The sequence below is a fragment of the Indicator indicator genome, chromosome 14, assembly GCF_027791375.1.
Source record: "Indicator indicator isolate 239-I01 chromosome 14, UM_Iind_1.1, whole genome shotgun sequence".
Lineage (NCBI taxonomy): Eukaryota > Metazoa > Chordata > Aves > Piciformes > Indicatoridae > Indicator > Indicator indicator.
The window spans coordinates 6,877,678-6,905,581 of NC_072023.1; the positions used below are offsets into that span (position 1 = coordinate 6,877,678).

Here is a 27,904-nt window from a genome sequence, read left to right on the forward strand (position 1 = left end):
CACAGCCCTAGCCTAGCACTTTTTTTTTTTCTTTTTTCTTCCTCCTCATTTTTAAGCTCCAGAAGGGAAGTCCAGGCTGACGGGTGACCAGGCTGTCTTTGCACAGGGTGACCCCATGCCGGGGTTAGGAGGCAGCGATGGCTGTGCCCCCACTCAGCTTGACGATCATCTGCTGGCAGTCATTGCAGGAGCGTTTGTCCCCCACCTTCTCCAGGGTGCGGGCAGCCTCAGCCAGCAGCACTGCTCGCTGGCCTGGGGAGGAGAGGAAGGAGAGGGGGAGGTGGCGGCAGGCTAGCAGGATGGCTGTCGCTCGCTCCCTCTGGCCCGGCAGCGTGTCCAGTTCCCCTGCGCAAGAGAGAGCAGACAGAGAGCTCACCATCAAGATACCACCTGCAGGACAAAACCTGCCACTATGCAGGCACTTGACCGGCACCAGTCAGCACAGACATCTGTGCCTGGCATCCCCCAGCTATGTCCAGAGCTGGAGCCATCCTTTAGACCCCCAGGCAGGTCCTTTGGGCTAGCAGATGAGAAGAGTCTGAGAGGGATTAAGGCAGGGACTGGCAATCCTGTCTTCTTTACAGAGACTGTCCCTTTAACTTCACTTCCTAAAGACTGGATGAGGCACTTAGTGCCATGGTCTAGTTGATTAGTTACGGTTGGGTAATTGGTTGGACTTGATGATCTTAGAGGTCTCTTCCAACCTGGTCGATTCTGTGTGTTCTGTGTGACTATTCTGTGTGAAGGGAACGATGACCCCTAGGAATGCTGCCATTCACAGCTGTCCATTTTCTTAAAACCCCACAGGAGACAGCACCATGTCTCTTGGCTCTCCCATTTAGGGGTTGGAAGGGATCTCTGTAGATCATCTAGTCCAACCCTCCTGCTAATCCAGGTGCACCTAGATCAGGTTGCACAGAAACATGTCCAAATGGGTTTTGAAAGACTCCAGATACGGAGACTCCACAACCTCTCTGGGCAGCCTGTTCCAGTGCTCTGGTACCCTCAAAATGAAGAATTTTTTCCTTATGTTTATGTTGAGCCTTTTGTATTCTAGTTTGAACCCATTGTCCCTTGTCCTCTCACTGGCCACCAATAAAAAGAGCTCAGCCCCAAACTCATGACCTCCACCCTTTACATTTCTGTGCATTTATAAGATCCCCTCTCAGTCTTCTCTTTTCCAGGCTAAGGAGCTCCAAGTCTCTCAGCCTTTTCTCATAAGAGAGATACTCCAGACCCCTAATCATCCCATGGCCCTCCACTGGACTCTCTCCCATGGTTCTCTGTCCCTGTTGAACTGGGGAGCCCGGAACTGGACAATAAGTGCAGCCTCACCAGGGCAGAGTAGAGCAGGAGGAGAACCTCACTCAGCCTGCTGGTCACACTCTTATTAATTCACCCCAAAGTACTGCTAGCCTTCTTGGCCATGAGGGCACATTGCTGGCTCATGACAAGATTGCCCACCCACACTTCCAGGTCCTTTTCCACAGAGCTTGTTTCCAGCAGGTCAAGCCCTAACCTGTACTGATGCTCTGGGTTACTCCTTCCCAGCTGCAGGACTCTTACACTTGCCCTTGTTGAACTTTATGAGGCTCACCTCTGCCCAGCTTTCCAGCCTGTTCAGGTCTTGCTGAATGGCAGCACAGCCTCATGGCCTGTCAGCTACTCCCCTCAGTTTTGTACCACCAGCAAACCTGCTGAGCACACTGTTCCTTCCTCCTCCAGGTTGTTGATGAACATGTTGAACAAGACTGGATCCAGTAGTGACCCCTGGGGAACACTACCAGCCACAAGCCTCCAACTAGAACCTGCGCCACTGATCACAACTCTGTGCTCTGTCACTCAGCCAGTTCTCAGTCCACCTCACTGTCTGCTCATCAAACCCACACTTCCTCAGGCTCACCTATGAGGATGTTACGGGAGACAGTGTCAAAAGCCTCGCTGAAGCTGAGGTAGACAACATCCACTACCCTCCCCTCATCTACCCAGCTGGTCACACTAGCCTGAATTCTGCCTTTGCATTGACTGCCCTGAACTCCAGCCTGCCAACTATTGTGCATGCATGGCTGCACAAAGGCAGATGTTTTCCAGCCTCTTCCCCAATGCCTCTGGCCCAGGGCTGGCAGCTCATGTACAGAGTGTGGCAGAAGCATTGCTGTGAGCCATAGGCTGACAGGAGCTCCCTTCCCTGAGCCTCACATAGGGAAGATGCTGCAGGTGGTAGCCATGCTCCCCAGCTCTGCCTGAGTTCTGATCCCTTCAAGCTTCACAAGACAGTGGGTGCCTGCCCGGGGCCCTGACCCACCTTGCTTATTGCTCTGTGGTGTGCGTCGCCTCAGGCTGTGCTCCAGCAGCTGATGGGTGCGGGTAGGGCTGGCACCTGCCATCAGGCGCACAGTGGCCTCGTGGAGAAAGACCTAGAAGAAGGCAGGGTGGGGGTGAGAGGCAGGCTGGCACAGAGGTGATGCTGCAACTGAACTCACGTCATCCCTCAGCCACCACATTTCAAAAGCAGAGCACTGACACCTTGACAACAACAGAGACCTACTTCCCCCCTCATCCCTCATCTGCCCACCTGGGGAATTTGCAAGTCAGGGCAACTGTGAGGAGGGGAAGGGAAAAAAAAAAAAAAAAGAAAAAACTTTCGACATGTAACTGTGAGTGGCCTGGAAAGGAGGAGGAACAAAAGCAGAGAACAGGGCATAAAATTGGGAGAGCGAATCCTGGCACTGTGGCCCAAGCTGGCATCTCACCCGAGGCTGCTACTGCAGCACTCTGATAACAGCATCAAACTCTGAAACCCAGAGTTTAGACAATACTAGGACAAACCTTTTCTCCAGAAATGGGACTACACTTCCTCTACAGAGGCTCAACACTACATAGACTAAACAAAACAGAATGGGGGGGAAAAAAAAACCCAGAGAGTCACCTGGGGCTCTAGAGATGTAGAATGCATCTGACCCTCCAGAGCCAACATGGCCAAGGAAGCCTCTATCCACACTTCCTGAAGGGACTGACCCAGTCTGAAGCCATGTTAAGAGACAGGATGCCATTGTATCTGCTTGGCAACACAGCCATGCTGATGGCTTTCTAGGAAGAAACTAAGGTGGGTGCCTTCTCACATGCACCAGACCCCTATGGGAACCCCTTTGTCACCCACCAAGAGAAACTATGGAGGCTGCTGGTGGCAGATCATCCCACCCTAGGCATCCAAACCACTCAAACCAATGCATGCCCTACACTTCCCCCCACCCCCTCCAGGCAGGGCTGTAGGTAAGCTGGAGGTGGAACAGGGCAGAGGAGGCCCTTACCTTGCGATAGGCAGGCCTGAAGCCATGGGCCAGCTTGCGCAGGCTGCCCAGGTCCCGCTGGAAACCTGTGAGCTCGGGGGCTGAGGCATGGTAGGTCTCACCCAGAGCCTGGCTGGCGTTCGCCTGCTTCTGCCACAGGCTGGTGCGGAGAGAGAGCAGCAAGTCACAGGCCAGCAGCTGGATCATCTGCAAGAGCCAGGGGGCCCGGGCACACATGCTCATTAACACAACCCATCAGGTGAGTAGCAGGTCACTTGCTACACAGCTGCCAACGCAGCCCATGGGGAGGGCATCTGCAACACCTCCTCCCCACCCTGCAGGGTTCCCCAGCCCTCCCAGCTGAGTTGTGCCCCACCAGATGCACCAAAGGGAGTAGGACTTTGCTTTCTGCCCAAGTGGTATCTCTGGGGCTTGGCACCAAGAGGTCCAGCCTAAGGAACAAGCACCTGAGAAGTAGCTGTTCCCTCCAGGAGAGCTAACACCTCCACAAAGCTGGCCCAAACCCCACCCCTGACAAGATGTGTCCAAGGGAATATTGGGCCAGCAATGCCCTAGCCTTCTGCAGAGGCTCTCCTACCCAAATGGTGATACTAACTAGTGTCAAACAGCAAAGACAGCCTTGCTGCCTGCAGAGAAAAAAAAAGCAGTCCTGACACAACCCTCAGTGATTGCCCAAATCCCTTTTCCTCATCTGCTGAGGCCCCTGTGCATTGCTCCCTGTCCTAGCTGCTCTTAGAGGACTCTACCTGTGCTGCTGAAGAGGTGAGTGCCTCCGTACTGCACTGCAGAAACATTGCACAGTTACTGCCACTACATGCAATGCAACTACAATGCACTACAGCTGCCACCCAGGAGCGACAGAAGGGACCAGAACCATGTCCCATATGCCATGAAGGGAAGCTCCAGCTTTAGGTAAACCTGGAAAGAAGAAAACCAAGCCCCACACAAACTCAGGAATAGCACGGCACAGTTCCACTTTCGCAGAGGAAGGTTCACACACTTATGAGTGCTGCCTGAAACAGAGCAGGCTCGACTTAATGAGGTCCTGCTTTACAGGTGTCAGCAACTCCATTTGGAGGACAGAGATGGATGGCTTTCTGTGGGCAAAATTCAAAGTTGTTAAAGCACCAAAATGGGATGACAGCTACTGGCAGGAGAGAGAGGAAAGAGAGCTCAGCTCTCTGAGACCATGCCAGGGAAACAATGTACTTGCAGATCCGCTCCTTCACACAGCAGAGGAAGAAAGATGTCAAATGCCCTCTCCAAGAAAATAAAGTTTCCTCTCTACTCCCATAAGACACAGGATAGATGGAGTATGCAGACACAACAGGGAACTGATACACCCCAAGCAAGACCAGCCCTACAACCAAGACAGACCATGGATTAACCCAGGGCTTAGAGCTCTTACGTTGTTGAGGATGGTGCTGGAGACACCACTGCTCATGTTGAGGCTGTTCCATAAGTGACTGCTGGCCCTCTCACAGTGACCCAGGGAGCTCTGCTGTCCATCTGCCTTCCCAGACAGTGAGGCCTGCATAGCTTTACAGACGTAGAAGGTGGCTTTCACCAGGGCATTCCTGAAAGAGAAAGAGAGCACTGCTTTCAACAGTACCACATTATGCTGCCACAGGGCAGCCCCAGGAGCTGAGCTTGATCAAGCAGCAACTAGCATCAGCTTTCACCCTCCTATCTTCAAGGGCAGAGATATCACCATTTCTTAGACTGAAAAAAGGTGACAGTCACCTACACAGACTAAAAGGAAACTGGCAAAGATGCTTTTAATGCAAAAGAGCCAAGATGGTGACACCAGCCTTTCCAGCAGCACATGAGTTTTGCTGCTTGCCTTTGGAAAGCAGGAGAATGTGTAATTAGAATAAAGCCAGAAGACATCTCTAAAGAAGCAATTTTGACACTTCCAGTGCACTTCCAGTTCTAGAATCAGCCTACAAGCCTTGACCTACACATGAACTGCTGAGCACGTCCACATTTGTCACGTTCTTGCGTGCCAGAGCACAAGAGGTGTGCAATTGCAGAGCGAGGCAGGACTAGCCCTACCCGATGGCATTAGGGGAAGAGCCATCCCTGTTCAGAAGGGGCAGAGGTTTGGAAGCTGTAGGAGGGGGCCTACGCACTCTGACATCTCCAGGGACTTTGGCATGCGCTCCACGTCTGCGAAGTGTGACCTCACGGCCGCATCGTCCCCGCGCAGCCAGCCGATCGCCATCGCCACCGCCGCTGACCACCACCGGCACACCACATCGGGGCCTGCAAAACACAACCACAGGAGGGCTGGGGTTGGACAGGACCCTAAATATCATCTAGTTCAGACTCCCTGCTGTGGGCAGGGACACCTTCCACAAGAGCAGGTTGCTCAAAGCCCCATCCAACCTGTCCTTGAACACTTCCAGGGAGGGGGCGTCCGCAATTTCTCTGGGCAACCTGTTCTAGTGCCTCACCGCCATCATTGTAAAACAAAATTATTCCTAATATCTACTCTAAATCTACTTTCTTTCAGTTTGAAACCACTACCCCTTGTCCTAGCACTATACTTTCCGATAAAAGAATCCCTCTCCATCTTTCCTGTAGGCCTCCTTTAAGAACTGGGAGGCTGCTGTAAGGTGTCCCCAGAGTCTTCGCTTCTCCAGGCTGAACAACTCCTAGTCTCTCAGCCTGTCCTCATAGGGAAGGTGTTCAGCTCTCTGATCATCTCCACAGCCCTCTTCTGGACTCACTCAAGCAGGTCTCTGTTTCTTTCAAGCTGGGGGCTCTAGAGCTGAACACCATACTCCCAAATGTAAATTGTAAGCTGCAGGCCAGGAGAGGACACCTGGCTCCATCCTGCTCATCGAAGTGGGCAGGTGTCACCTATCCTTGCCAGTGCCTTCTGCTGAGATCAATGCTAATGATCCCAAACTGATCCCACAGGAATGCAGCCATCCAGGCAAACACTGAAATGTGATGCAGGAACGCAAAAGAACTTGGCAGCAGGCAAACACCCTGCACCTGACTGCAAGCAGAGTTTTCGATGCAGAGTTTGTATCTTGTCAACAAGAGTTTACTCTATCTACTTGTCTAGAAATCTGTTAACTTTCTCCCCAACAAAGATCACCACTCACCACTCCAAAACAACAACTCCACTTGTGTATACTGTGCCTTGGCACTCCTCACCATCAAGCCAGCAAATCAGGTTCCCTATCTAATTTTCTCTATTATTTAACATCCCCTTCAAAACTTCCCAAAGCCTGCCTAGAGCCAAAGCACATCTGCTGTGCTACTCTGTCCTGCTTTTAAACATCATGACACTACTGATCCAAATGTAGACTTCCCTTTGTACCAAAAAAAAATCCCTAGAAAAAGAAATACCTCGTTTTCCTTCTCTGATTGCTCTATACATTTTAGGTACAGCACAGTTAGCCTGTGTCTAAAGCTCCAGCAGCATTCAGAGATGCCCAGGTGCTGTCTGTACCAACACCAAGCATGACGAATACTTCAGCAGCCTGCTACCACCCAAACAAGCTCACAGCTCAGAGGGAGTCTACAGCTCTCATTGTCCTGCTAATATACATGAAAGGAGCAAACCAAGCACCTCCCAGTACATGCCCAGAGCTTGCCAACAGCAGGGACTGCAGATCTCTGGAGACTGAGGAATATACATGACAGCTGCTGTGGAAGTGAGGTCAACCTGTATTTGGTCCAATAGGTAATTAAGTGGAAAACTAAACCACCTTGTACCTCAACTGCAACACTGCTATGCTTATTCACACTCTTTACCCTTCTTCACACTTTGCACTGTCAGGAGCAAACTTTCAGGTGAGGGCACAAGGTTCAGCTTGGAACATGCCCAGCAATGCAAACAGCAGCAGCCCCACCTGAGCACTCAACATTATGACACAGTCAATTTGGAGCCTTCCCAACCACAATCTGAGCCACTGTACCACACTGTGGTGTGCTGCTGCTCAGCAATCAAGTCCCACTCCAGGGACTGCGCTTCTCCTGGCCTGGAATTGGAGAAGTTGTGCTATGTTATCAGCAGTAGCTCCTGCTACTGGGAGAGCTTTTGTTCTGCCAGACTTACCCAGGGCAGACTTGAGTACAGAACTGCTGGCAAAGGGTGGGGCTCCACTTCCCATCGAGTCCAAGAAAGAGTTGAGCAATTTCAGGTACTCCATGGCACTGGAGAACTCGCTGCAACAAGAAGCAAGGCAGACCTTTGGTACATTGCCAAACAGGAGGTACCAGAGCCTGAAGGCATCTCTCAGCAGTCACAAGGCATTTTTACACTAGGTTTAAAACTGTCACATTTGCAGAAAGCTCAAACTCCACAAGGCACACAACACTGCTGGACTGAAGAGACTACCCAAAGAGTGGAAGCACACAGACATGCTCAGGGAGAAACTGCCTCACATCTTCCCATGCAAGATGACCAGCACAGACCTAGAGTCAACCTCCAGAGCCTCACCTCAGCTACAGACATGCTGGACCTGACATATATTGCTCCTGACATATATGGCTCCTTTTTAATCACCTGACATATATGGCTCCTTTTTAATCACCACCTTCAAAAGAAGCTGAACTACACTTCTGTGAGTGACTATTTGCATATATGCAAATACACATGAATGCAAATGAGAACAAGTTCATCGTGTGGCTCAGAGGAAGGAGCACATGCAGCAATGATCTCATTTCCTGCAACATGCTCCAGCAGACCTTGAGCTCCTACCCCTGGAGAAGGGACAAAAAGTCTTGCTGTGTTACTAACGCTAGACCTTCCTATAAGGTGTCAGGACTCCCAGAACTATATTGACAATCCACCTCACTCAGGCAAGTCCTGATACCTTCTCTCATCATCAACAGCAGAATCTGATGGCAAGCATTTGTATTGTGCAGGCAATCAGACCCAAGTGCTGCTCATTCTCTGCAACGGTGCTAGAAAACAGATGCGAGACCGGGGGAAAAACAAAAAAAAGCTAAGCATGCAATATTTCCCTTATACAGATAGGGAAACTGGGTTATCTTCCCATCTGAGGCTTTTACCCACAATTTTGGGGACAGAATCCTTGCCTAGCTTCCCACGGATTTCTGCAGCATTTGCCTGCCATCAGCATATCTGGAGATTAGTTAGAAACTGTGCAGAATCACTGCTAAAGGCTGGGGCTCTGCTTCCCATGGAGCCTACAAAAGACCTGGGCATAGGTCAGTACAAAAAGCTGCTCTGATTCCAACCTATAGGCCCCTTTCATTTGGTCACAGAGCTTAGAGGCTGACAGTCTTGGCCAGCATCACCACTCATGCTCTTGCCACACATCAGTTTGATTTTTCACTGTTGGTAAATGTGGCACTTCGGTTAGGAGAATACTCCTAACACATAAGGTAGTGAGCTGTTGGGGGTCACTATCCAACCTGCCAGACCTTCACACTCTTAGAGCCCTGGATATATGTTCTGGTCTATAGAAGTGGCAGGGGCACATTCATTTTAGTGCTCCTGAACACTAAACTTTTTGTCAGCAGAGAAAGCACAATTCATCTAGCGCGGGAATTAACCAGTGTTATGCCAGCCACCACCAGAAATCCTTACTACACCTGGGTTCACTTTTGGCTTCAGAGGTTTTAAGGTGAAGAGGCAGAACTCACTGTTCTAAGAAGATGTGGTGGTCAGATTTACATTGTCATTTCAAGTCTTCAACAAGGACTAACCACTCAGTTTGCCCCTGAGCACTTGATCAATGGTTATGAGCTCTGCCTCAGAGCCTGCAGCTGCAGCCAGCAGACCCCAGCACAGGACATAAACTTACCATGGCTCCTCCTCCTCTTGTCCTGCTACCTCTTTCCTAGTCTGAGGCTTCACAAGTGAATCCACTGCTCGCTCTAGCAGGTTCTCACAAAATGCCTGATGAACTTGTGCAATAGGATCAGCTAGAGAGGAAGAAGAAACCAAAATGTTTCATTTGAATACAGTGATAGCCACCTCCTGATACAATCAAAAAGAAGAATCAAAACATAGGTGAGGGAAATTCTGGAGGAATTAATCTAAAGACTATGTTTTATGGCCCTTTTTAACCCTTTAATCCATTTATAAAGCCACAGCCCTTGGCCAAATGTCTCTCTGGCACTTTAGCCAAAGGGCGATGGCACGCAGCCAGGTTCCTGGTACAGAGCAAACAGTGATGGCATTTCTCTGCAGAGAATAAATTTTGGTCACCCCAAAGCCACCTCCCAGACATTCAGGGCCACATCCAAGATATGTTTCAGCATGTAAACACAAATGGGATGACATGGCACAATATAAAAAGATAAATACAGCAGGCTCGAGGAGATGCCTCTCAGCTCCACAACCCTTCTTGCCCACCAAGACCATAAGCAGGGTGAATATATAAGAGCACAGCCTCCACCAGAAGTGGAGAGACTGCCAGGCTCAAAGTGCTGGGAGGCCTCACGCTGAGGACACAAGTGGCTCTCACCAGGGTTCCTCTGGGTGCAGTACAGGCTCTCCTTTGCAGCAGACTTCACTGTCCAGCTTCGCTCCACAAAAAACTTCTGTCCCAGGGGGTGACAGAGCCAGCGCAATGAGTCAGGGATGGCACTCCGCTCTGAGCTGCACAGGCTTTGAGCCTGGCTTAGGAAGTAGCTCTGGGGAAAGGAGAGGCTAAGACTGAGAACCGCATCCAGGGAAAGCGACAGACAACAGGGGACAAAAGTCACATCGTAATTACAGCTCATAGTGTAATTGCAGCACATACTATAACTGCAGTGCCAGCAGATGCCCTGAGCTATGGCAATGCCAGCTTTCAGGCCTTTCTAGAGCTCTGCCTGGAGGTGTGACGGAAGAGGAAGCAGCAACTCACTGCCAAGAAGCCAAGTTTGCCTCCACAGCGGGTTTTCAAGCCGACTGCAGCTGTCAGGTGGATTTCTGCCATTGTGCTGGGTGGGATCTTTTCTTCTGCACACTCGGCCAGATTCACAGCACACAGGGCCATATGCAAGCCTGAGTAAGCTGAGCTGGAGGGAAGTTTACCTGCACCAAGAGAGAAAGGAAAAATGTTCACTTTCAGTACAGTAGCAACAGCTACTAAGTGCTGTGGTGACTTTGCAGGGCTACTATCCTAAAGAGACAATGACAGCCTAACTTCTGTTCAGGCAACAGAACAAAGCAACCAAGTCTTTCCTTCACAGATACCAAAGTTAGCACCCACAGCTTCACTTCTCCAAGACAGCCCTGTAGCTAAATCAGTTGTGATAAATGGGCTTGTAGCGATAGGACAAGAGGGAACAGATTGAAGCTGGAGGAGGGTAGATTTAGACAGGATATTAGGAAGAAATTCTTTATGGTGAGGGCAGTGGAACACTGAAACAGGTTTCCCTGGGAGACTGTGGATTCCCCCTCCCTAGAGGTTTTCAAGGTCAGGTTGGACAGGACCTTGAGCAACCTGGTCTAGTGGAAAGCGTCCCATGACCATGTCAGTGGGGCTGGAACTAGGTGACCTTTAAGGTCCCTTCCAACCCACACCATTCTATGATTTTATGAAAATCATCAGCAAATTTTGTCTTGTTATATTCATCACTATGTTAAAACTGAAGTCCTTTGCAGTCCACACCTGGACCTACACAGATGTTAAGGACAACTCCTTATCCCTGGTGGCATGGCTGCAATTGGCACAGCATGATTAGGCAGAAGGAAGTTCAGCTTGGATTTCTGATGTGCTGGGAGCCTATTAACATTGCAAAGTGGTTTGCCAAGGAAATGGCAAAAACAGCCATTCAGGAGGAACGCTCAAGCACTTCCTCGGAACACGTGCACATGCACAAGTTTTCAAAGCATATCAACACCAACTGGCAATCTGCACTCTACACAGCTTGGAAAAATATTTCCAAGCAATTAACCCCAGCCCCTGCCTCCACATCGCATTCCCCAAGCAATAGGGATGACACAAGCCTTTAACAGCAACAAAGAGTGAATGGACTCAATCAGCTGCTGCTTGGGGAAGGCTCTCAGTCACATCTGCAGACTCAGGGACATGCAACTTGTGCCAGGTTACACCCATCCTTGGAGGGGGCTGAAAAGAACCCAGCCCCCAGGTGGACAAAAGAAACCTGGATCCAGATGGGCAGAGAGAGAGATTTGGTCTTCCCCCTCCCAGGGGGAGGGGTCCCCTGGGCCAACGGTCTATTCTACTCCCCCTTCCTGTCCAGCAACCCTATTTAAAGGGGGCCGGTTTTTGGTTCACTCTCTTTCCCCCTGCCTCACCTGCTCGACAGAAGGGTCCCTGCTGCTCCTGCTTCCTGAGTTACCACGTGGCTTGCCTCCATGCTGCATCTGCACTTCTAAAAAGCTGAATCTATTTACATCAAGGGAATCCAATGACAGTTGGGCCTGGTTTTGTATATTTTCCTATTTACCCTTTTCCTTATACCTTTGCAACTTTCCCTGTTACTCAAATGCTATATATATAAATATATATATAGTTAAAATTACCTTTTTATTTCCAAACCAACTCCAGACCATTTCTTTCGTGATTTTACCTTTCCTTTCTCCTGCTTAATTTGCTTTCACCCTACCAGGAAAAAGGGGAAGAAATCTAAATCTGTTCCTTTTGGGCTTTTGGACTCCGGGAAAAGCTTTAAACCACAACACAAGTCACTGCTGTTGCTTCAGTTGTTCTTACAAAGCTCCTATATTGCATGAACCTGTTGGGTTTTAGGAAGTAGCTCCTGAAATGCGTCAGGCTGATATTCAACAGCAGCCCTCCCAGAGGAGAGAGGCCATCATGCTCTCCCTGTATCCCCCAGGATCAGCTCTGAGCCTCCTCATTCAGCACAACAAAGACAGCAGATCTGCCACCCCTGCTCCTACCTGTTATGTGGAGCTGATGGAGCTTGTGGTAGGCCAGAGCCGCATCCCGAGCGCTGGTCTTGGCCTCCTCCTCGAAGGCTGCGTTGGCCTCCCTTGCCCGCCACTGAGGAGAGGTCCTCTTCAGCAGCCACCGCACCAGCGCCAGCTTCTGCAGGCTATAGCGGATCACGTTCCAGGACAGGCTGCAGGCCAAGTCCAGGCGGGAGGCCGGCAGTGCCCGGCCAAGCACTGACAGGCAGGTCTGCAGGTTTGATGCAGCAGCAGAAAAATCCCCCTGCAAACGACACCACAGAAGGGTCAACAACCAGGAGCATCATCACAGAGACACTATGGGACCTCCTCAGCATAGGGAGAAAGACAAACGATGTGCAAACTAGGACAAAATGTTTAGCTGAAGGAAGTCAACACAGTCCTTCCTGAGCAGCATGAAGGCAATTCATAGCAGCTCCATCTGGCCCTACAGGTCTTTCCACACGTGGCTCTGGTCCTGCACTGCCTGTGAGACATCAGCACTGGATGAAAGGAGCTTCCTGCCTTCTCAAATGTGGAAGTTCAGGGTCCCCATAACCTTGCCTCAACAATGAAGAACAACTCCAAGAGGATGGAGACAAAGAGTCACAGTGCAGACCAGATTCTGGACTAAAACCAAGACCTTGCTGCCAAACATCACTACAAGATAACAGCAGCAAGGACAGAAGTTAGGAGGCTCTTACAGTGCTGATGTCCATGACTCACTAAATTAGTCTGATAGAGGACAGCAATCTGCTCAAGACAACCAAGCACCAGCTTCTCTGAAATCAACCAGAAAAATCCACTCAGAGAATATCATGCTCTTGCAAGTGCCAAATCATAAAATCATAGAATTTTTAGGGCTGGAAGGGACCTCAAGGATCATCTAGTTCCTACACCCCTGCCATGGGCAAGGACACTTCACACTAGATCGGGTTGCTCAGAGCCACATCCAGCCTGGCCTTAAAAACCTCCAGGGATGAGGCTTTTACTATCTTCCTGGGCAACTTGTTCCAGTGTCTCACCACCCTCATGGTGAAGAATTTCTTCCTAACATCCAATCTGAATCTACCCACTTCTATTTTTGTTCCATTCCCCCTGGTCCTATCATTGATGACGCCTTAAAAAGTCCATCCCCAGCTTTCTTGTAGGCCCCCTTAAGATACTGGAAGGCCACAATAAGGTCTCCTCGGAGCCTTCTCTTCTGTAGACTGAACAACCCCAACTCTCTCAGTCTGTCTCCACAGGAGAGAAGCTCCAGCCTTTGATCATCCTTGTAGCCCTTCTCTGGACATGTTCCAGCACCTCCAGATCCTTCTTGTAATAGGGGCTTCACTAGTCCACACTCACCCTCTCCTAGAAGATGCACTGGAAGCAAAACGACAAGTCAGCCTTACCCGTGCCAAATCCAGGTCTGCTTGCTTGCGGTGCCTCCAGAAGGTGACCGAGGACCTCGAGTGCAGCCGGGTCACTGGCTCCCCATGCACGAGGAGCTTGATGAACACGCTCAGCACAATCACTCCATTCACAAGCCACAGGATCAGCGTGGGCAGCATCCAGCCAAACCAACCACCCGCATCTGCAGGGGACATCCCGAAAGGGAAGGTAACAAAGCTAATTCAGACACCAAAAGGCTGGCAACAGGATGAACACAGACCCAGGGGGATAACAGAATTACTGAGGCTGGAAAAGACCTCTGAGACCATCAAGTCCAGCCTATGATCTAACACCATGACTTGCCACCAAGTGCCACATCCAACCTTTTCTTAAAGACCTCCAGTGATGGTGACTCTACCACCTCCCTGGGCAGTCCATTCTAGTGCCTAATCAGCCTTTCTGTCAGGAATTGCTTCCTAATATCCAACCTAAACCCCACCTGGTGCAGCTTCATACCATGCCCTCTTGTCCTGTCACTGGTTGCCTGGGAGAAGAGCCTGACCCCCATCTGACTACAGCTTCCTTTTAGGTAGTTGTAGAGAGTGATGAGGTCCCCTCTAAGTCTCCTCTTCTCCAGGCTGAACACCCCCAGCTTCTTCAGTCTTTCCTCTTACAACTTTCCCTCCAGCCCCCTCACCAGTCTCATCGCTCTCCTCTGGACCTGCTCCAGCACCACAATATCCTTCCCGAAGTGAGGGGCCCAGAACTGCACACAGGACTCGAGGTGAGGCCTCACCAGTGCTGAGTAGAGGGGCAGGTGCCTTGCTATGCTTGCCACATGTGGTATCAACTTCTGCAAAGACTGCATTCTGGTGAGGAAATATCTTTGTAGAATCATAGAATGGTCTGGGCTGGAAAGGACCTCCAAAGGTCATCTAGTCCAACCCCCTCTGCAGTCAGCAGGGACATCCTCAACTAGGTCAGGTTGCCCAGAGCCCTGTCGAGCCTCACCTTGAGCATCTCCAGGGATGGGGCTTCAACTACCTCCCTGGGCAGCATGTTCCAGTTCCACTACCCTCATGGTAAAGAACCTGTTCCTAACATCCAATCTAAATCTACTCTTCTCTAGTTTGAAGCCATTGCCCCTTGTCCTATCCCCAGAGGTCTTTGTACACAGTCTCTCTCCATCCTTCTCATAGGTCCCCTTCAGGTACTGGAAAGTTGTTATTAGGTCTGCACAGAGCCTTCTCTTCTCCAAGCTGAACACCCCCAGCTCACGCAGCCTGTCTTTGTAGCAGAGGTTTTCCAACCCCCTGATCATTTTTTGGACCTGCTCCATCAGCTCTTCATCCAATCTCCAAGCCACAACATTCCCAACCAAATATAAATAGCTGTTTTTACAAGACTGATTTCTAAAAACAATGAGCCAGCACTCGGTTTTCCTCAAGTACCTTGTACTCCCATTTTTATCAGGTACACCCATAAGTACTCAATACCCCAATGTCATTTCCTAGTCTTAATTAAGTCTACAAAACAACACTGAGGAAATTTATTTACCAGCCAGGGAAATGACAGGACGCCTACAGCACATCCTGCCCTCCCTAGATTGCTGCACTCCCAACTATGAACATTATGGAGCAAGTTTATTGAACAAGCCCCTTGGAAGACCCTACACCAACAGTGTTTCTGAAGTCATTCTTCACCTATTTATTGTTAAGTTACATAAAAAAAAAAAAAACCAAAAACAAACAACCAACCAAACAAAACCAACAAAAAAACAACCAAAACAGTCAGTTACCTTAAAATATATAGAAAGTGACCATGCTTCAAAGACATGAGGATGCCCCTTACCCTAAACTACTTTTTGAGAGTCTATGCTGAGAGTCCAGGCTGCTGGGCTACAAATGGCTGCCCCTTCTACCTCACCACCTCGAGCAATGGCTGATTTTGTAGGAGAACAGCTCTGGATGTGGATGTAAACTGGAAGTGTGTCCAAGCGCTCTCAGCTGGCTCTCTTCCCAAACTCAGCCCTGCAGTTACTGCCCCACCTCAACCATTAAACAAAGGTCATACAGCTCCTGAACACACAAAGCCACCCTCACCCTGCCGAATCAAACCAACAGTCTACCTTGTGACCTGCAGCTGTGACAGCTGGAGATGGTCTTTAGGGAGACCAAGTAAGCTTGGATGCTTTCTGTGGTCCAAACCATCCTCGTTCATTACCTGACTCAATGGTCAGCACGTTCCTGCCCGAGCCGTGGCGCACCAGGCTGTCAGACTCCGGGCTTCCTCGGGAGTCCAGGAGGGATGTCAGAGGATTGAAGGAAAGGCAAAGGAACGTGAGAGCACAGAGGAGCATGCGAGAGCGATCCACCATACCAAGGGCCACAGGAGGAGAGTCAGGCTCATCTTTAACCTGCAAAGGAATAGGAGTGAGAGAAAAGTAAGAAGAGGGGAAAAAAAAAAAAAAAAAAAAAAAAAAAGACTTCTTAGCATTCTGTAGACCAAAAAAAAAAAGTGCTTATGTCAAGAGAGGGGTAGGAAAGGAGCAGAAACAGAACACATTCTAAAATTTGCTTTTAAGATCAAGTTCAGCAAGAACTGCAGTGAAGCTTTCCCTAGCTCAGTAAGATAAAGCTGAAGCACTTGAGTGCCTTCACCTTCCTTCTGCTCCCAGTCATTTCAGTTATCATTAACTGGGTTACTGGCTTAGGCTAGGATTAACCTTTGCTGCCCTGACTCTTTTGAGGATCTCCCAAAAGACCCATTTCTCTGATATCCACAAACACCTGTCAGCTGAAGACAGCTAACAGCTTTCTGTTACTGTCATTAACTTATGGTCTCATTTTTAACCAAGCTGATGTCACCATCCATTTCAAAGTTCTCTGGCTTTATTCACTGGATATATACATCCCTGGAAAGCCATGTGCTCTTTGGGACGTGAACATACACTGTTAAGTCCACAGAGACTGTACAGGAGCTGAAGCTTAACTACAGTTCCTCTGGCAGCTAAGGTAAGGCACAGATAATACCGCTCAGGTAGTCAGCTCAGTCATTTAAGACATCCATGCACTTTCTCCAACCTTACAAAGGATCTCTGACTCCTACAGATCTACTTGCCAAGATGTCTGTTGGTTCTACTCTTGAGAAGTAGGAGAATTTATATTTTGCCCCTTACATAAGGCTGAAGTAGACATCTTGAATCTGACAAGTGGTGTCACAAATACCTTTGCATCATCAAGGAGAGGGCTTCCTGGCTCCGAATCAATGGAATAGGGAGAGAAGCCAGCTTGGGATCCCGAGTCAGAGGCTGGAGGAGACATCAGCAGCACATTCTGGTTGAATTCATCTATCTTCAGATCCACATCATTGTCAACCAGACTACTTAGGTCAATACCTTTCAACAGCTCTGCAAAAATAAGAGTGCATTATGTCCATGTTTCTCAGCCCTGCATCCTGCCAGTGTGACCAGAGTAAGACTGGGCACTATCAGTGCAATGTGTACATTATCTGCCTCTGTCACAGATAAGACACTGCAGGAGGCATCCTGTGTTCATGCTGACTGCCTCCCCACTGCTGCACAGCCTCCCCAACTTACTGTTTTTTTGGTTAGCCAGCTTCAGAACCATGTTCTCCTGCCTCAGCTTATGGTTGGCCTGCTGCAGGTACTTAATGTAATCAATGGCTTTCCTCAGGACTCCAGACTTGTGCATCTGCAAGGAATTAAGAGGTACAGAAAGTATGTATGAAGAGTGTCAGAGCATCACTTCTGCTGGTAGGGATGCCTCAACTCTTTGTATCATGTAGTGATGGAAAAAAAAAAGGGTGTAAAGGACCACCCAGCAGCTTCAAAGAAACTCACAGCAGGGCACACCATGGGCAAGGTATCCTACTGTGAAAGGCACACAAGGACTGGGGTTGCTGAAAGACCTCATAAAAACAGTACCATGGAAACAGATTAACATCCAAATTACAACAGAGTTCACATCTAGGTTTCAGCCAGAAAGAGTCCTTTGGAAGTCACAAAACCACTGGTTCTCTTCTGGGGTGGAATAAGCTACTGGCTGTTAACCACCATTCACTGTTTAATTCTGAGATAAGTGGTCCTCTCCTTGCCTCATTCTCTTGGCCATCCCCAAGAAAACATTTGCTTCCAGCAGCAGTGGACAAGTTTTGCTTCTAAACACAAGCCCAAAGTGCCATGAATCCACTGAACAGTACAGATGTTTTTAAAATTTAAGCTTCCAAATTCACCCAGCAACAGGAGGTGGCCTCACTAGAGCACACATTTGTACAGAGACCATGCAAGGTATCCAGACTACTACTCCCTGTGAACAGGACAACCCTGAGTATATGGTGTGAGAAACCTAATATTAGAGCAAGCAGGAGTTGTTGCAACTCAGTATCTAAACGAAACAAATTGGAAAGCTCTGTAAATCTTTGTCCCTGCTACAGTCACATGGAGAAAAACAACTTCAATTAAGCAAGCTCTGGTCAGGCAGACTTTTAGTCTGGAGAACAGAAGACTGAGAGGGGATTTAATAAATGTTTATAAATATCTGAGGGCTGGGGGTCAAGAGGGAGGGGACAGGCTCTGCTCAGTTGCACCCTGTGATAGGACAAGGGGCAATGGATATAAATTACAACACAGGAGGTTCCACCTCAACATGAGGAGAAACTTCTTCACTGTGAGGGTCACAGAGCACTGGAACAGGCTCCTCAGAGGGGTTGTGGAGTCTCCTTCTCTGGAGACTTTCCAGACCCATCTGGATGCATTCCTGTGAGATCTGTGCTAGATTCTATGGTCCTGCTCTGGCAGCAGGGTTGGATTGAATGATCTCTGGAGCTCCCTTCCAACCCTTAACATCCTGTGATCCACTTGGGTATTCCATCTAAAGAGCCTATTTAAGTTAGGCCTAACAGATGAAAAAAGGTAAAGCTTCTTTTCAACAAACAGCACAGTAGCACAGGACAACAGTAAAACGACTGCTTCATAGGTGACCCTTCCTGAATACCATCAGCAAGCTCTCCACTGCACAGCTGTCTCTCACCAGCCTGATCCCAACACACATGTGCACACTGCTAACACTTGCATGTGCCCAACTGCTTCATTTGGTAGAGCAACCAGCAGCTGAGAACCAAGCATCCATGACACTACATTTGCTCTTATGCCACATCTTCACCTTGGCATCCGTCCCCATGACGAGGTCCTTCAGCTCAATGATCTTGTCGTTGATGGACGACCGGTAACGCTTTTCAATGATGTTGTGAGTTGTTCTCCTCTCTCCTTCTTTAGGTGGTTCTGGCTGCTTGACACTCCCTGGAACTTGTTTGATAGGCATCTTTTCTTGTCCCACCATCACTGGCATTGTTGTTAAAATGGTCCCATTGCTCCCAACAAGGGTCTACAAAGACCATGTGTAACAGGAATCGTGAGTAATCAGCTGGTTTAGATAAGGGTTATAAAAGGAAATGGAGTAAATGCAAGAAAAATCAGGAGAAGTTTGTACAGCTCAGAAGAGACATGCCAGTTTCCTCCCATCTCCCTTAGATAGCATGAACACTGGCACAGCAGTCCACACAAAAATCTGCCACGCTGCCTCCTGCACTAGTCACTGTGGAGTCAGAGCATCTCTTGCTCTTCAAAAGCATCGACGCTCTTGCACCAATGCCATCTGCTAAACAGAGAAATGCACCAAGACTCCTCCTTGCTCTTAACAATCCTTACACCTCAAGTGTGCAAACCCATCTTTTCTGTGGACAAATATCATCAAATCAGTAACAGGCAATGCTACTTTTAATCTGGTAACAGCAACGTTAGAAGGGACAAGGCTATGGGAAACCAACCTTGACTGCAGCAACACAGTTGATCTGGTTTCAATTAAATGGGAAAAAAAGAAATACATAAGCTCTAAAAATCCCTGAAGATTAGAAACTAAACCAATGAGTGACATACACTGGTGTGAAAAGCTCAAACTGGGATGTTTAGATGCAGGACAAACCAGCTACACCAAACTAAAGCAGTATTTACTCTGTGATAAGAGGTGATGAACCTCACCAGAAGAGTTTCAGAAAGGGGCTCCTAGGACAGTTGGAATAAAAAAAGTTTAGATTGCTTCACCCAGCAAAACAAGGTTGAGAAGGGTACATGTGCTCTCTAAAGTACACAAAGGTTACACACAGCAAGAGTTGTTTCTGTCAAAAGAGAAGGAACTAGCTGTGAGCAACTTCAGGAGCAATTTTGACTCTGAAATAGTCTTCTCATTGGGGTATTTTAAATTAATTTATTTTCATTTCAAGCCGGAACTCCACAAATAAATGAATTTATGTCCTACACCTTTCCCTGGATAATTTCCACCAAATTCCAGTGTGTTCAAAATGCTTTACAGATTGTGTCTACAGACACTATGACATAAGCCTCACCTCTGGGTGAAACGTCACCTAAAAGCAAGCAGCTTAACCAAAGACTTCAGCCTGGCTGCTCACAAGTACATAAGAGTCCTATCGTGCTACGCAAAAGAAGTAAAAATTTCACTCCACACTTGCACTTTTATCTCTCACAACACATATTTGAACAGTGATATCTGTTCAGAATGTACAAAACTGTAAGAAATGTGTCTTTGGGGAGCAAAAGTTTCTCAGAGTTGATAAGAAGTAGAGGCCACGAAGCACAGCTGCCGTCTCCAAGGATTATAGCGAATCCTCACTGCAAATGCCCTCTGGAAAGTGGCTCAATGAGCTTCCACATTCAACATTCTGCTATTAGACACCACTGAGGAGGGCAAGAAATCTCTCAGGTATTCTGAGTGGGTTAGCTTTCCATTTCAAGTATCTTCCAGAGGTTAAAAACCAAATGGAATTTTTAAGGTCCTATTTCTCTCCTTGTAATACCAGAAAAATGTAAACAGAAACGTGCCCTTGGTCTTTGCTTACTGGCCATGGAAGGCTGCCAAACAAGTACAACCTGTGTGTTTAGCCTTGGCAGAAAGAGGGAATTACACACTCTGGATGGATCTACAGCAGCCATCAAAACCCTTCCCATTTGCACCCCAGCAGAAGGTTAAAGCCCAAACCACTTCCTTGCACTAAGAGGAAAGGACATCGGTGAGGAGAGAGGACAACTGCTCGGTACCTGCAGAGCCGTGGTCTGAATGGGAGCAGTGAGTGCTGTCAGCGCTGGGTTCTGTACTGCAGCCATGACAGGATTACCATCTGTTTTCAGGGTTGTCAGCACAAGGGAGTCTGTTTTTATGATCTGAGGTTGGACCAAAACCTAGGTTGAAAAGAGCTATAGGTGAAGGGGAGGTAAGTGTAAGACAGAACTGTAACTCTGTATCTCAATGGATGGCAAAGGCGGGAGGGGTTTCTTTCACCCAGTGCCTTGCATCACCCCAATGGGTTTTGTTGGCCCCTGATGCAAACTCTGACCATGGGACAGTTTGAACAGTTCTGCAGGGAAGAGAATCACCAGGACACTGGTTTTCAAATCAGTTACCAGATGTAAACAAATATGTAAAAAAAAAAAAAACAACCACAGAAAAGCTCCCTTCCTCTCTCCAATTACACCTATAGTTAGCTCTCTACACTATCTGGTTGAGTCTAACACATCTAGGCAGCCTGCCCTGGCAAGCACCTGTAGTAACTTCCTCCCCTCAAATTCACTGAAAGGATCTGTACCATGAATATCAAGCAGATCAAAACTGTAAGCCATGTTGCCATAACACAGCTTGCTCTTGTTTTTCCAAATACCTCAACAGCTCTCAAGTACAGAGAGCACTACAGATGGCACAGTACAACTCAACCAGAGCAACCTTGCCACATCGAGTCTCCTAGCAGTAAAGTTTTTCATCTAGTACAAAGACACAAAATACTTTTTCACTCTTGTGTGTGTTTAAAAAAAAAAAAAAATCACATGACATTATAGCAGCAAAAAGATCAAAGAAACCATGGCAGGAGAAGCAGAAGGAAACATTCCAGTATCAGCCAGCCCAAGCAAGCCATGGTGTTGATGGTGGACTTACAAAGTAGGCAAGAAAGGTCTCCAATCCGGTTTGGCTGCACCATGTTACAAAAAGTACTTCAGACCAAGTTTGGTGATGCAGCTGTTTTAGTGAAAACACCTTCTGAACAGTGCCCACTACCTGAAGCCACATCACAGCTTACATCAGGGACCCTCATACATGACTTGCATGAAGTAAAATGCTTCTAGAACATGGGCTGGCTAGAAATACCTCTCACACAAAAGCCATCCTAGCTAGGATGCCCAGCCCTACAAGCTTCACCACCTCTCCCACAGCAAGCCAGGAGACCAAACCAGCAAAAGCAATTTCTTCTTCTGCTGGATCCCTGAATCACTCCACATTTATACTTACTGGAACTTGCTGGACCTGTGGGGCAGCAACTGTCTGGACTGTGGCTGGTGTTAATGTCTGGATGGTACCATTGGCAGCCTGTGTTAGCACTCGCTGGGCCTGCACGGTCTGCACCTGCTGCTGGATTGTAACTGGTTGAACCTGGGAGGATGTCACCAAGCTCTGGACTTGAGGCTGGAGAACTGAAAATCAGAAGAGATGTCAGGAGTAGCCCAGAGACACAGGTCTCCATTCTGGAACCTGCAAATGCTCCTATGGTGCCTCCTGCAAGAGGACACAGCACCTAGAATAAAAGCCTTCAAGGAGACACAGAGGAGCAGCTAAGAGAAAATTAAGCAAAAGCCCTTTGGTCTGATAGCACAGGACTCATTATTTCAGTGACATGAGACAATTCACCCAATCAGCACTTGCCCACTCGTGCTGATCTTATGGGACTCTAAGGTCCTATTTATCATGTAAAGGACCAACACCTACTGAAAAGAATCAAGACAACTCACATCCAGTCATCATTAAATGTCCCTGCAAGTGTCTCTGCTCAATGCAAGTACTGCACTCAAGAGCTTGGTAGTTAAAATGTGCTTTGATTCCAGAGTGCCACATGGGACAGATTGGAGCTTCAGGACTGGATCTGCCTATTGCACCCATCAGTGGGAAGACAACATTGCCAATAACCATTTTTAGACATACTATCCTCAAGCCTCCCAAGAGGCCATAACAGGACAGCAGCAAGAAGACAACTCTGAAGAAGTCACATAAAAAGACTTAAGATCTCATTTATGATCATTTCTCATGCTCCCCCAACTCCAAAGCCACATAGGCAGGAGAAGGTACACCTCACAGGCAGCATTGAAAGAAAAGGATCATCAGGCATGTTGTGGCCAATAGCACTTCTGGAGACTGAACACTGTTTCACTGTGAGTGCAGCAGGCACATCTGTATCTTGAGCACCAAGAAACTGGAGGTGCACCAGGCAGTCTGAACCCCTTCAAGCACTACCTTGGAAGCTTGTGGCTGCATTCTGGTAGATCACTGGCTGCTGGATAATCCTGGTCTGAGGTGCAGAGCTGAACGTTGGTGCAATCATCACAGCCTGCTGCTGGAGCTGAGGCTGAGGCTGGAGCGGGGGCCGGGGCTGAAGGAGAGGGGCTGAACGTGGAGGGGCTGGAGGTGTTGCCTGTGTCGCTTTGACTGGTACAGTCTGGAGCTGGGGGGAGGCAGGGGCTGGTGGGAAGGGCTGGAGCTGCACCTGGCTGTATGACCGCTGCGGCTCCAGGGTCCCGCTGCTGCTGCTGCTGCTGCTGCCATTGCCCTGGAAGGTGCCACACAAGTGATCCGAAAACAGATCTGGGAAGTCCCCTGTCTGGTTACTGACAAACTGCAGCATCTCTGTAAAAGAGAAGAAATTGCATTTAATGCTATTTTACTGCCCATGCACTTTGACATCTGCCATTACATCAGGACTTGGAGTGATGGGCAGAAAGGAGCTCTGAGTCCTTCAAAAACTCCAGAGAATATATCACACAAACCTGGCATCTGCAGAGAGAAACCAAGAGGTGGCCAGCAGAAGGGCAGGACTGTCCTGCAACACCTTTCCCAGACTACAGGATCTGACCATAGACTAGAACTTAAAGCTGTCTCAAATGTATCTAAAACATCCGAGTCTTGTTCCATCATTGCTCCAGTCTAATCCTTGCAAAGGAAGATACCAAGCACCTCAGCAATTCCAGCACTAACTGATTTCCCACCCAACTTCTAGGCTGCTTTCAAGCCCCTCTCTCTCACCAAGTAGCTGAAAAACTTAGAAACAGGGCAAGAATTTAACTTTTTTTTTTTTTTTTTTTACTTTCAAGCACACCAGAAACTGGGGAAAAAACTCTAAAGAAAACAACATTTTATAGACCTGAAGGCAGGAGAAATCTATGCATGTGTTTAAACCAGCAGAATTTAACTTGTTTGTATTTTGGTGGCTTGGGGGGTGTTTTTGCCTATCTATCCCTCACCTGCAATCACTGCACAGCGGTTTCTCTCCACCCCACCTTCTCCAGGATTGTAACAGCCCACATCAAGAAGCTTCTACCACAATGATACAGCTCTCCCCCACAAGAGGGAAAAACTTCCCAACCAAGAGATCATTGTTCAGAAGTGAAGTTTCCTCTTCCCTCTGTCTAATCCAATTTAATCTGACTGGGCACCTTAAGCCACCTGAATGCTTCCCTTGATCTGCAGGTGTGTGGTGGCATGAGGAGTCAGATCTCAGCCCAGGATCTGCCCATGCAGTGTAGGCACTTTCACAGCTTTTTGAAAGTCCTTTTTTTTTTTCTTCCCTCGCTGCAAAGTAGGAAAAAAAGGGAGGGGACTCACACACATAATAGAGGGTTTATAACTAAATCATAAACTTGGGCTTAGAAAACAGAAAATAGATTTCTCATTTAGAAGGAAAATATGGCGAAGTGCTCCTGACAGCAGGAACTTTCTCACCTACGAGCCCAAGGGATATTGCTGCTGTAGTTTATGAAGGTGGTTCAAAGAAGCAAACTTTTCACCACATGTTTCTATGGAAATAGTCTCAGCAATAAAAGGGCTATTAATTTCCTTCTCCAAAATGCCACTCTCATGTTATCCAATTAACTGGTCTGACATTCCTGAGGCAGAGCAAAAAGATCATCCTCCAAGCTCCTTGCTCCCTTAACAAATGTTTCATCAGACTTCCCTATTTCTGTACTATTACTCTTCCCTTCTGACAGCAAGGCCTCCAAACCCTTCCACACATTCAAGCACTGCTTATGACTGCAGCTCTTAAGAATTCAAGTCTGTTGGATGGAGGAGCTTGGGACATGTATCCTCCTGATCTGTTTGTAGCCCAACACTAAGTGGGGATACGCAGTTCCCCCAGCACTGAGCAAGTCATCCTCAGGGACCATTTGGACCAAACCTTTGTCTCTGTTTTTAAAGACACAAATGAAAGATTTGGTTTTGTTTTTTTTTAATGCAGGGGCTCAATGAACTTTCACAAACTGTCACCAGAGCATGGAGAGCTGTTTAACAGTTCTGCATAGCATCAAGATGGATGTTAAGTTGCTTTTCATCGTCCAACTTGACTAGCAACTAAGATCATTCCAAATAACCTCCAACAGGATAAACCTGATAATCCCAATGACATCCTTCTCAAACATTTGGTGGTACTGATATTTCAGTATCAGGCAGCATTACTGCAAGGGAGGAATAAACACAAATTGGATGAGGCTTGCTCTGGAAGACTAAATTCCATGTAAGAGCCAAATTTCAAGTACTGTGGTTTTCCTTTAAAGAACATTGTGCTCAGTACAGCAGATTTAGTACCTTAGTAAAAAAAAAAAATAATCTACTCTTACTCTCACAAGTTAGATCACATCTTTATCACTGACTAAATGCAAAGAGTCTAAATTACAGAATATTAAGGTTTGGAAGGGACTTCCAGAGATCACCCAAGTCCAACCCCCTGCCAAAGCAGGATCACCTACAGCAGGCCACACAGGTGGGTTTTGAAAGTCTCTGAAGAAGGAGACTCCACAACCTCTCTGGACAGTCTGTTCCTGTGCTCCACCACCCTCAACGTAATGGGGGATCAAACCCCACCTTTTTCAAAGTGCCCAAGAGCTTTCTTGGAAGCCACACATGGGAAATAAAAAGCAAGAGAAATAGCAACATCCAAAATTCAAATCTCTACCTGTTAACTGACCTTGGCCAACACAGAGAATAGAGTGAGAGCCTGCACTGACTGTCAGAAAGCTCAGGTGTTTCTGGAAGACAGCTCTCTATGACAAACCCATCCTTGCAAGATCACCCACACCATCTGCACTGCAGAGGTCTCATCCCCTACCACAGGGTGAGATGTTACTGCACAAAACTATCCCGGTCCAGCCCAAGGCTAAAAAAATGTCAACAAGACATTACGAAACTGAGTCCACCAAGGACATCTGCTGCTTTCATTAGCTCAGCACCCAAATACTGGGCAGAAAGGATAAGAGCTGCCTTTCCCAGGTGGTGGCTCAGATCTCCTCCACGCTCCTTCCTGGATACAGTGCTTTGAAAAACTGAAAGTGGTGGAGATGCCAACCTTGACGCAAACAACCTCTCTGTCCTGAACTCAGAGGTTGATTCGTACCCACAACTGACTCAGACCTCACTCTCCAGCATTATCCTGCCAGCAGAAAGGTGCCACAAAGAAGCCTGTGATGGGGGGCAGAGACAATGATAGATGCCTCCAGCTCAGCACCAGGATCCCCCAGACCTGGAGCACAACCCCAGTAAGCACCAACATCTCAGAGTAATCAGAGTATCCACCACACTGATCAACATCATTCCTCCTCCACCATGGAAAATTAAAAGCCATGCAGCAGGTGGTGAGGGTCCCTCAGCCTGAACAGGAAACAGGAGACAGGCCAACTTAAAAACCAAATCAGAATCCCTGTAGAACTTCAGCCCCTGAAAAGAATCCATGTCAACAGCACACCAAAAAAACCCAGCCTTGTCATATGCTTCCCCACCCTTCCCAGGAAAATCCGCCCCGGGAGCCGGGAAGGAAGGTAAAGCTTTCTCCTAGGTTACTCATTGCTCTGAATCACACCTCCCCTGGCACACCACAGTCCAGAGCCAGCTCTGGGTTCACTGGAATTTGTCTCCATTTCCCTACGGATCCTGAGAAGTGGTGCCTGAACAGGAGCAAACACCACCTTCAAGTTGCACTGGCAATTTTGTGAGCAGTAACTAAATTCTTTCCATCCTCGTAAGGGATATTCTTCTTTTATATATGATAAAGGAAAATAAAAAGTGTAAATTTGTCCCTAAAAATACACTGCAAATCAATTACAGTTATAAACTTAAATGCTCTAAACTGCGTTTTATTTCTCAGCTGATAAACAAGGATGCTCCAGGCATCCCCCGGCCCCGCCCCTTGCAAAGATGAGCTCTGGGATTAGGGCCGAGCAGGGCAGGGGAGCTGACCCGAGTCTCCATCTCCAGCCTACAGAGAAACTCAGAGAAATTAGCCCTTAAAATGGGTTTTCAGGAGTTGGTTAGGAAACGAATAAGGCATCATATTCAGGCTCTTTTAGCTCCCTTTTGGCAGAGAACAAGAATTTTCTTGTTGGTCTGAGCTCTGTCGTTAATGTGGTCAAGTTTTAGGATGACAGAGGATGGGGGAAAGGAAAATTTCAGCAGTACATCTGCTCTGGTAGAGGCGGGCGGAGAGGCACAGTCTCCTCACACGGGCACTACTAGCGACATATCTCCGGCCATCATCTCCCACTGACTTTAAGAGCCACGAGGAAACACGAAGGGAAGCCGGAGGACCACCTCCTGCCCCGCGGCTCTGGGACAAGAAAAGCACGGCAAGACCATTGCCTTCTCCACGACCCGCAAGAGATCTGGGGATCTCCGGACCCCCAACGCATCTTGTTGTAGCGACCCCCACGACTCTCCCCCGCCGTGGGTCAGCCCCGCGCACGTCACCCAAAAGGGCTGCCCAGGTCCTCCCCTCGGCGCGGAGACATGCGTGGCCCTCGCCACGACAAGACGCGCCCCGCACCACCCCTCCGCGCCTTTACCCACCCCGGACGGGGGATTCCCCGCTCCCCCCGAGTTACACGCGCTGGAAACCTGTACCGCGTGGGAGGCGCACTCGACGCAGCAGAGCCGACCCGATGCAGCCACCCTGCGTTCCCACTCCCCACGCAGGGATGGGTGACACCCCACCCAGCAACAACCAAGAACCACGCCATTCACGCACCCTCCACCCGGGGCAGCACCGGCAGCCCCGGATCCACGGGGAGGCCATGAAGAAGCCCCCACACACCCCGTTGAGGGAGCCCACGAGCGCCACCCCCACCCCTCCTTCCGCGGCTCCCACCGTCGATGTCGCCGAGGGTAAGCTCGTCGCCCAGCTCTGTTAGGGTCTCCATGTTCTCCACGCCCAGCTCGCCGCCCTCCATCGCGCAGGAGCCAGCTGT

General features: G+C 48.5%; 1 protein-coding gene across 1 annotated transcript; it reads right to left on the reverse strand.

The window, feature by feature from the left end:
• Positions 1–27,886, reverse strand: SREBF2 (sterol regulatory element binding transcription factor 2). Its single transcript, XM_054387051.1, has 19 exons — positions 27,805–27,886; positions 22,914–23,303; positions 21,918–22,099; positions 20,673–20,818; positions 18,729–18,951; positions 17,144–17,258; positions 16,773–16,954; positions 15,769–15,961; positions 13,566–13,747; positions 12,160–12,433; positions 10,154–10,323; positions 9,770–9,938; positions 9,104–9,224; positions 7,387–7,496; positions 5,444–5,576; positions 4,720–4,888; positions 3,312–3,497; positions 2,306–2,417; positions 1–345 (listed from the first exon to the last, which is right to left on the reverse strand). The coding sequence occupies exons 1-19, from the start codon at positions 27,884–27,886 to the stop codon at positions 125–127; spliced, it is 3,360 nt and encodes a 1,119-aa protein (XP_054243026.1). The 3' UTR covers positions 1–124.
• Between the last annotated feature and the right edge of the window lie 18 nt (positions 27,887–27,904).

Bases quoted from the DNA above. Each gene is read 5' to 3' on its own strand.
- SREBF2 (XM_054387051.1), bottom strand. From the start codon at position 27,886: ATGGAGGGCGGCGAGCTGGGCGTGGAGAACATGGAGACCCTAACAGAG. The intron at 12,434-13,565 runs GTAAGGCTGACT...TGTCGTTTGCAG, and splicing joins CAGACCTGGATTTGGCACGG to GGGGATTTTTCTGCTGCTGC. The intron at 5,577-7,386 runs GTAAGTCTGGCA...TGTGTTTTGCAG, and splicing joins TGTACTCAAGTCTGCCCTGG to GCCCCGATGTGGTGTGCCGG.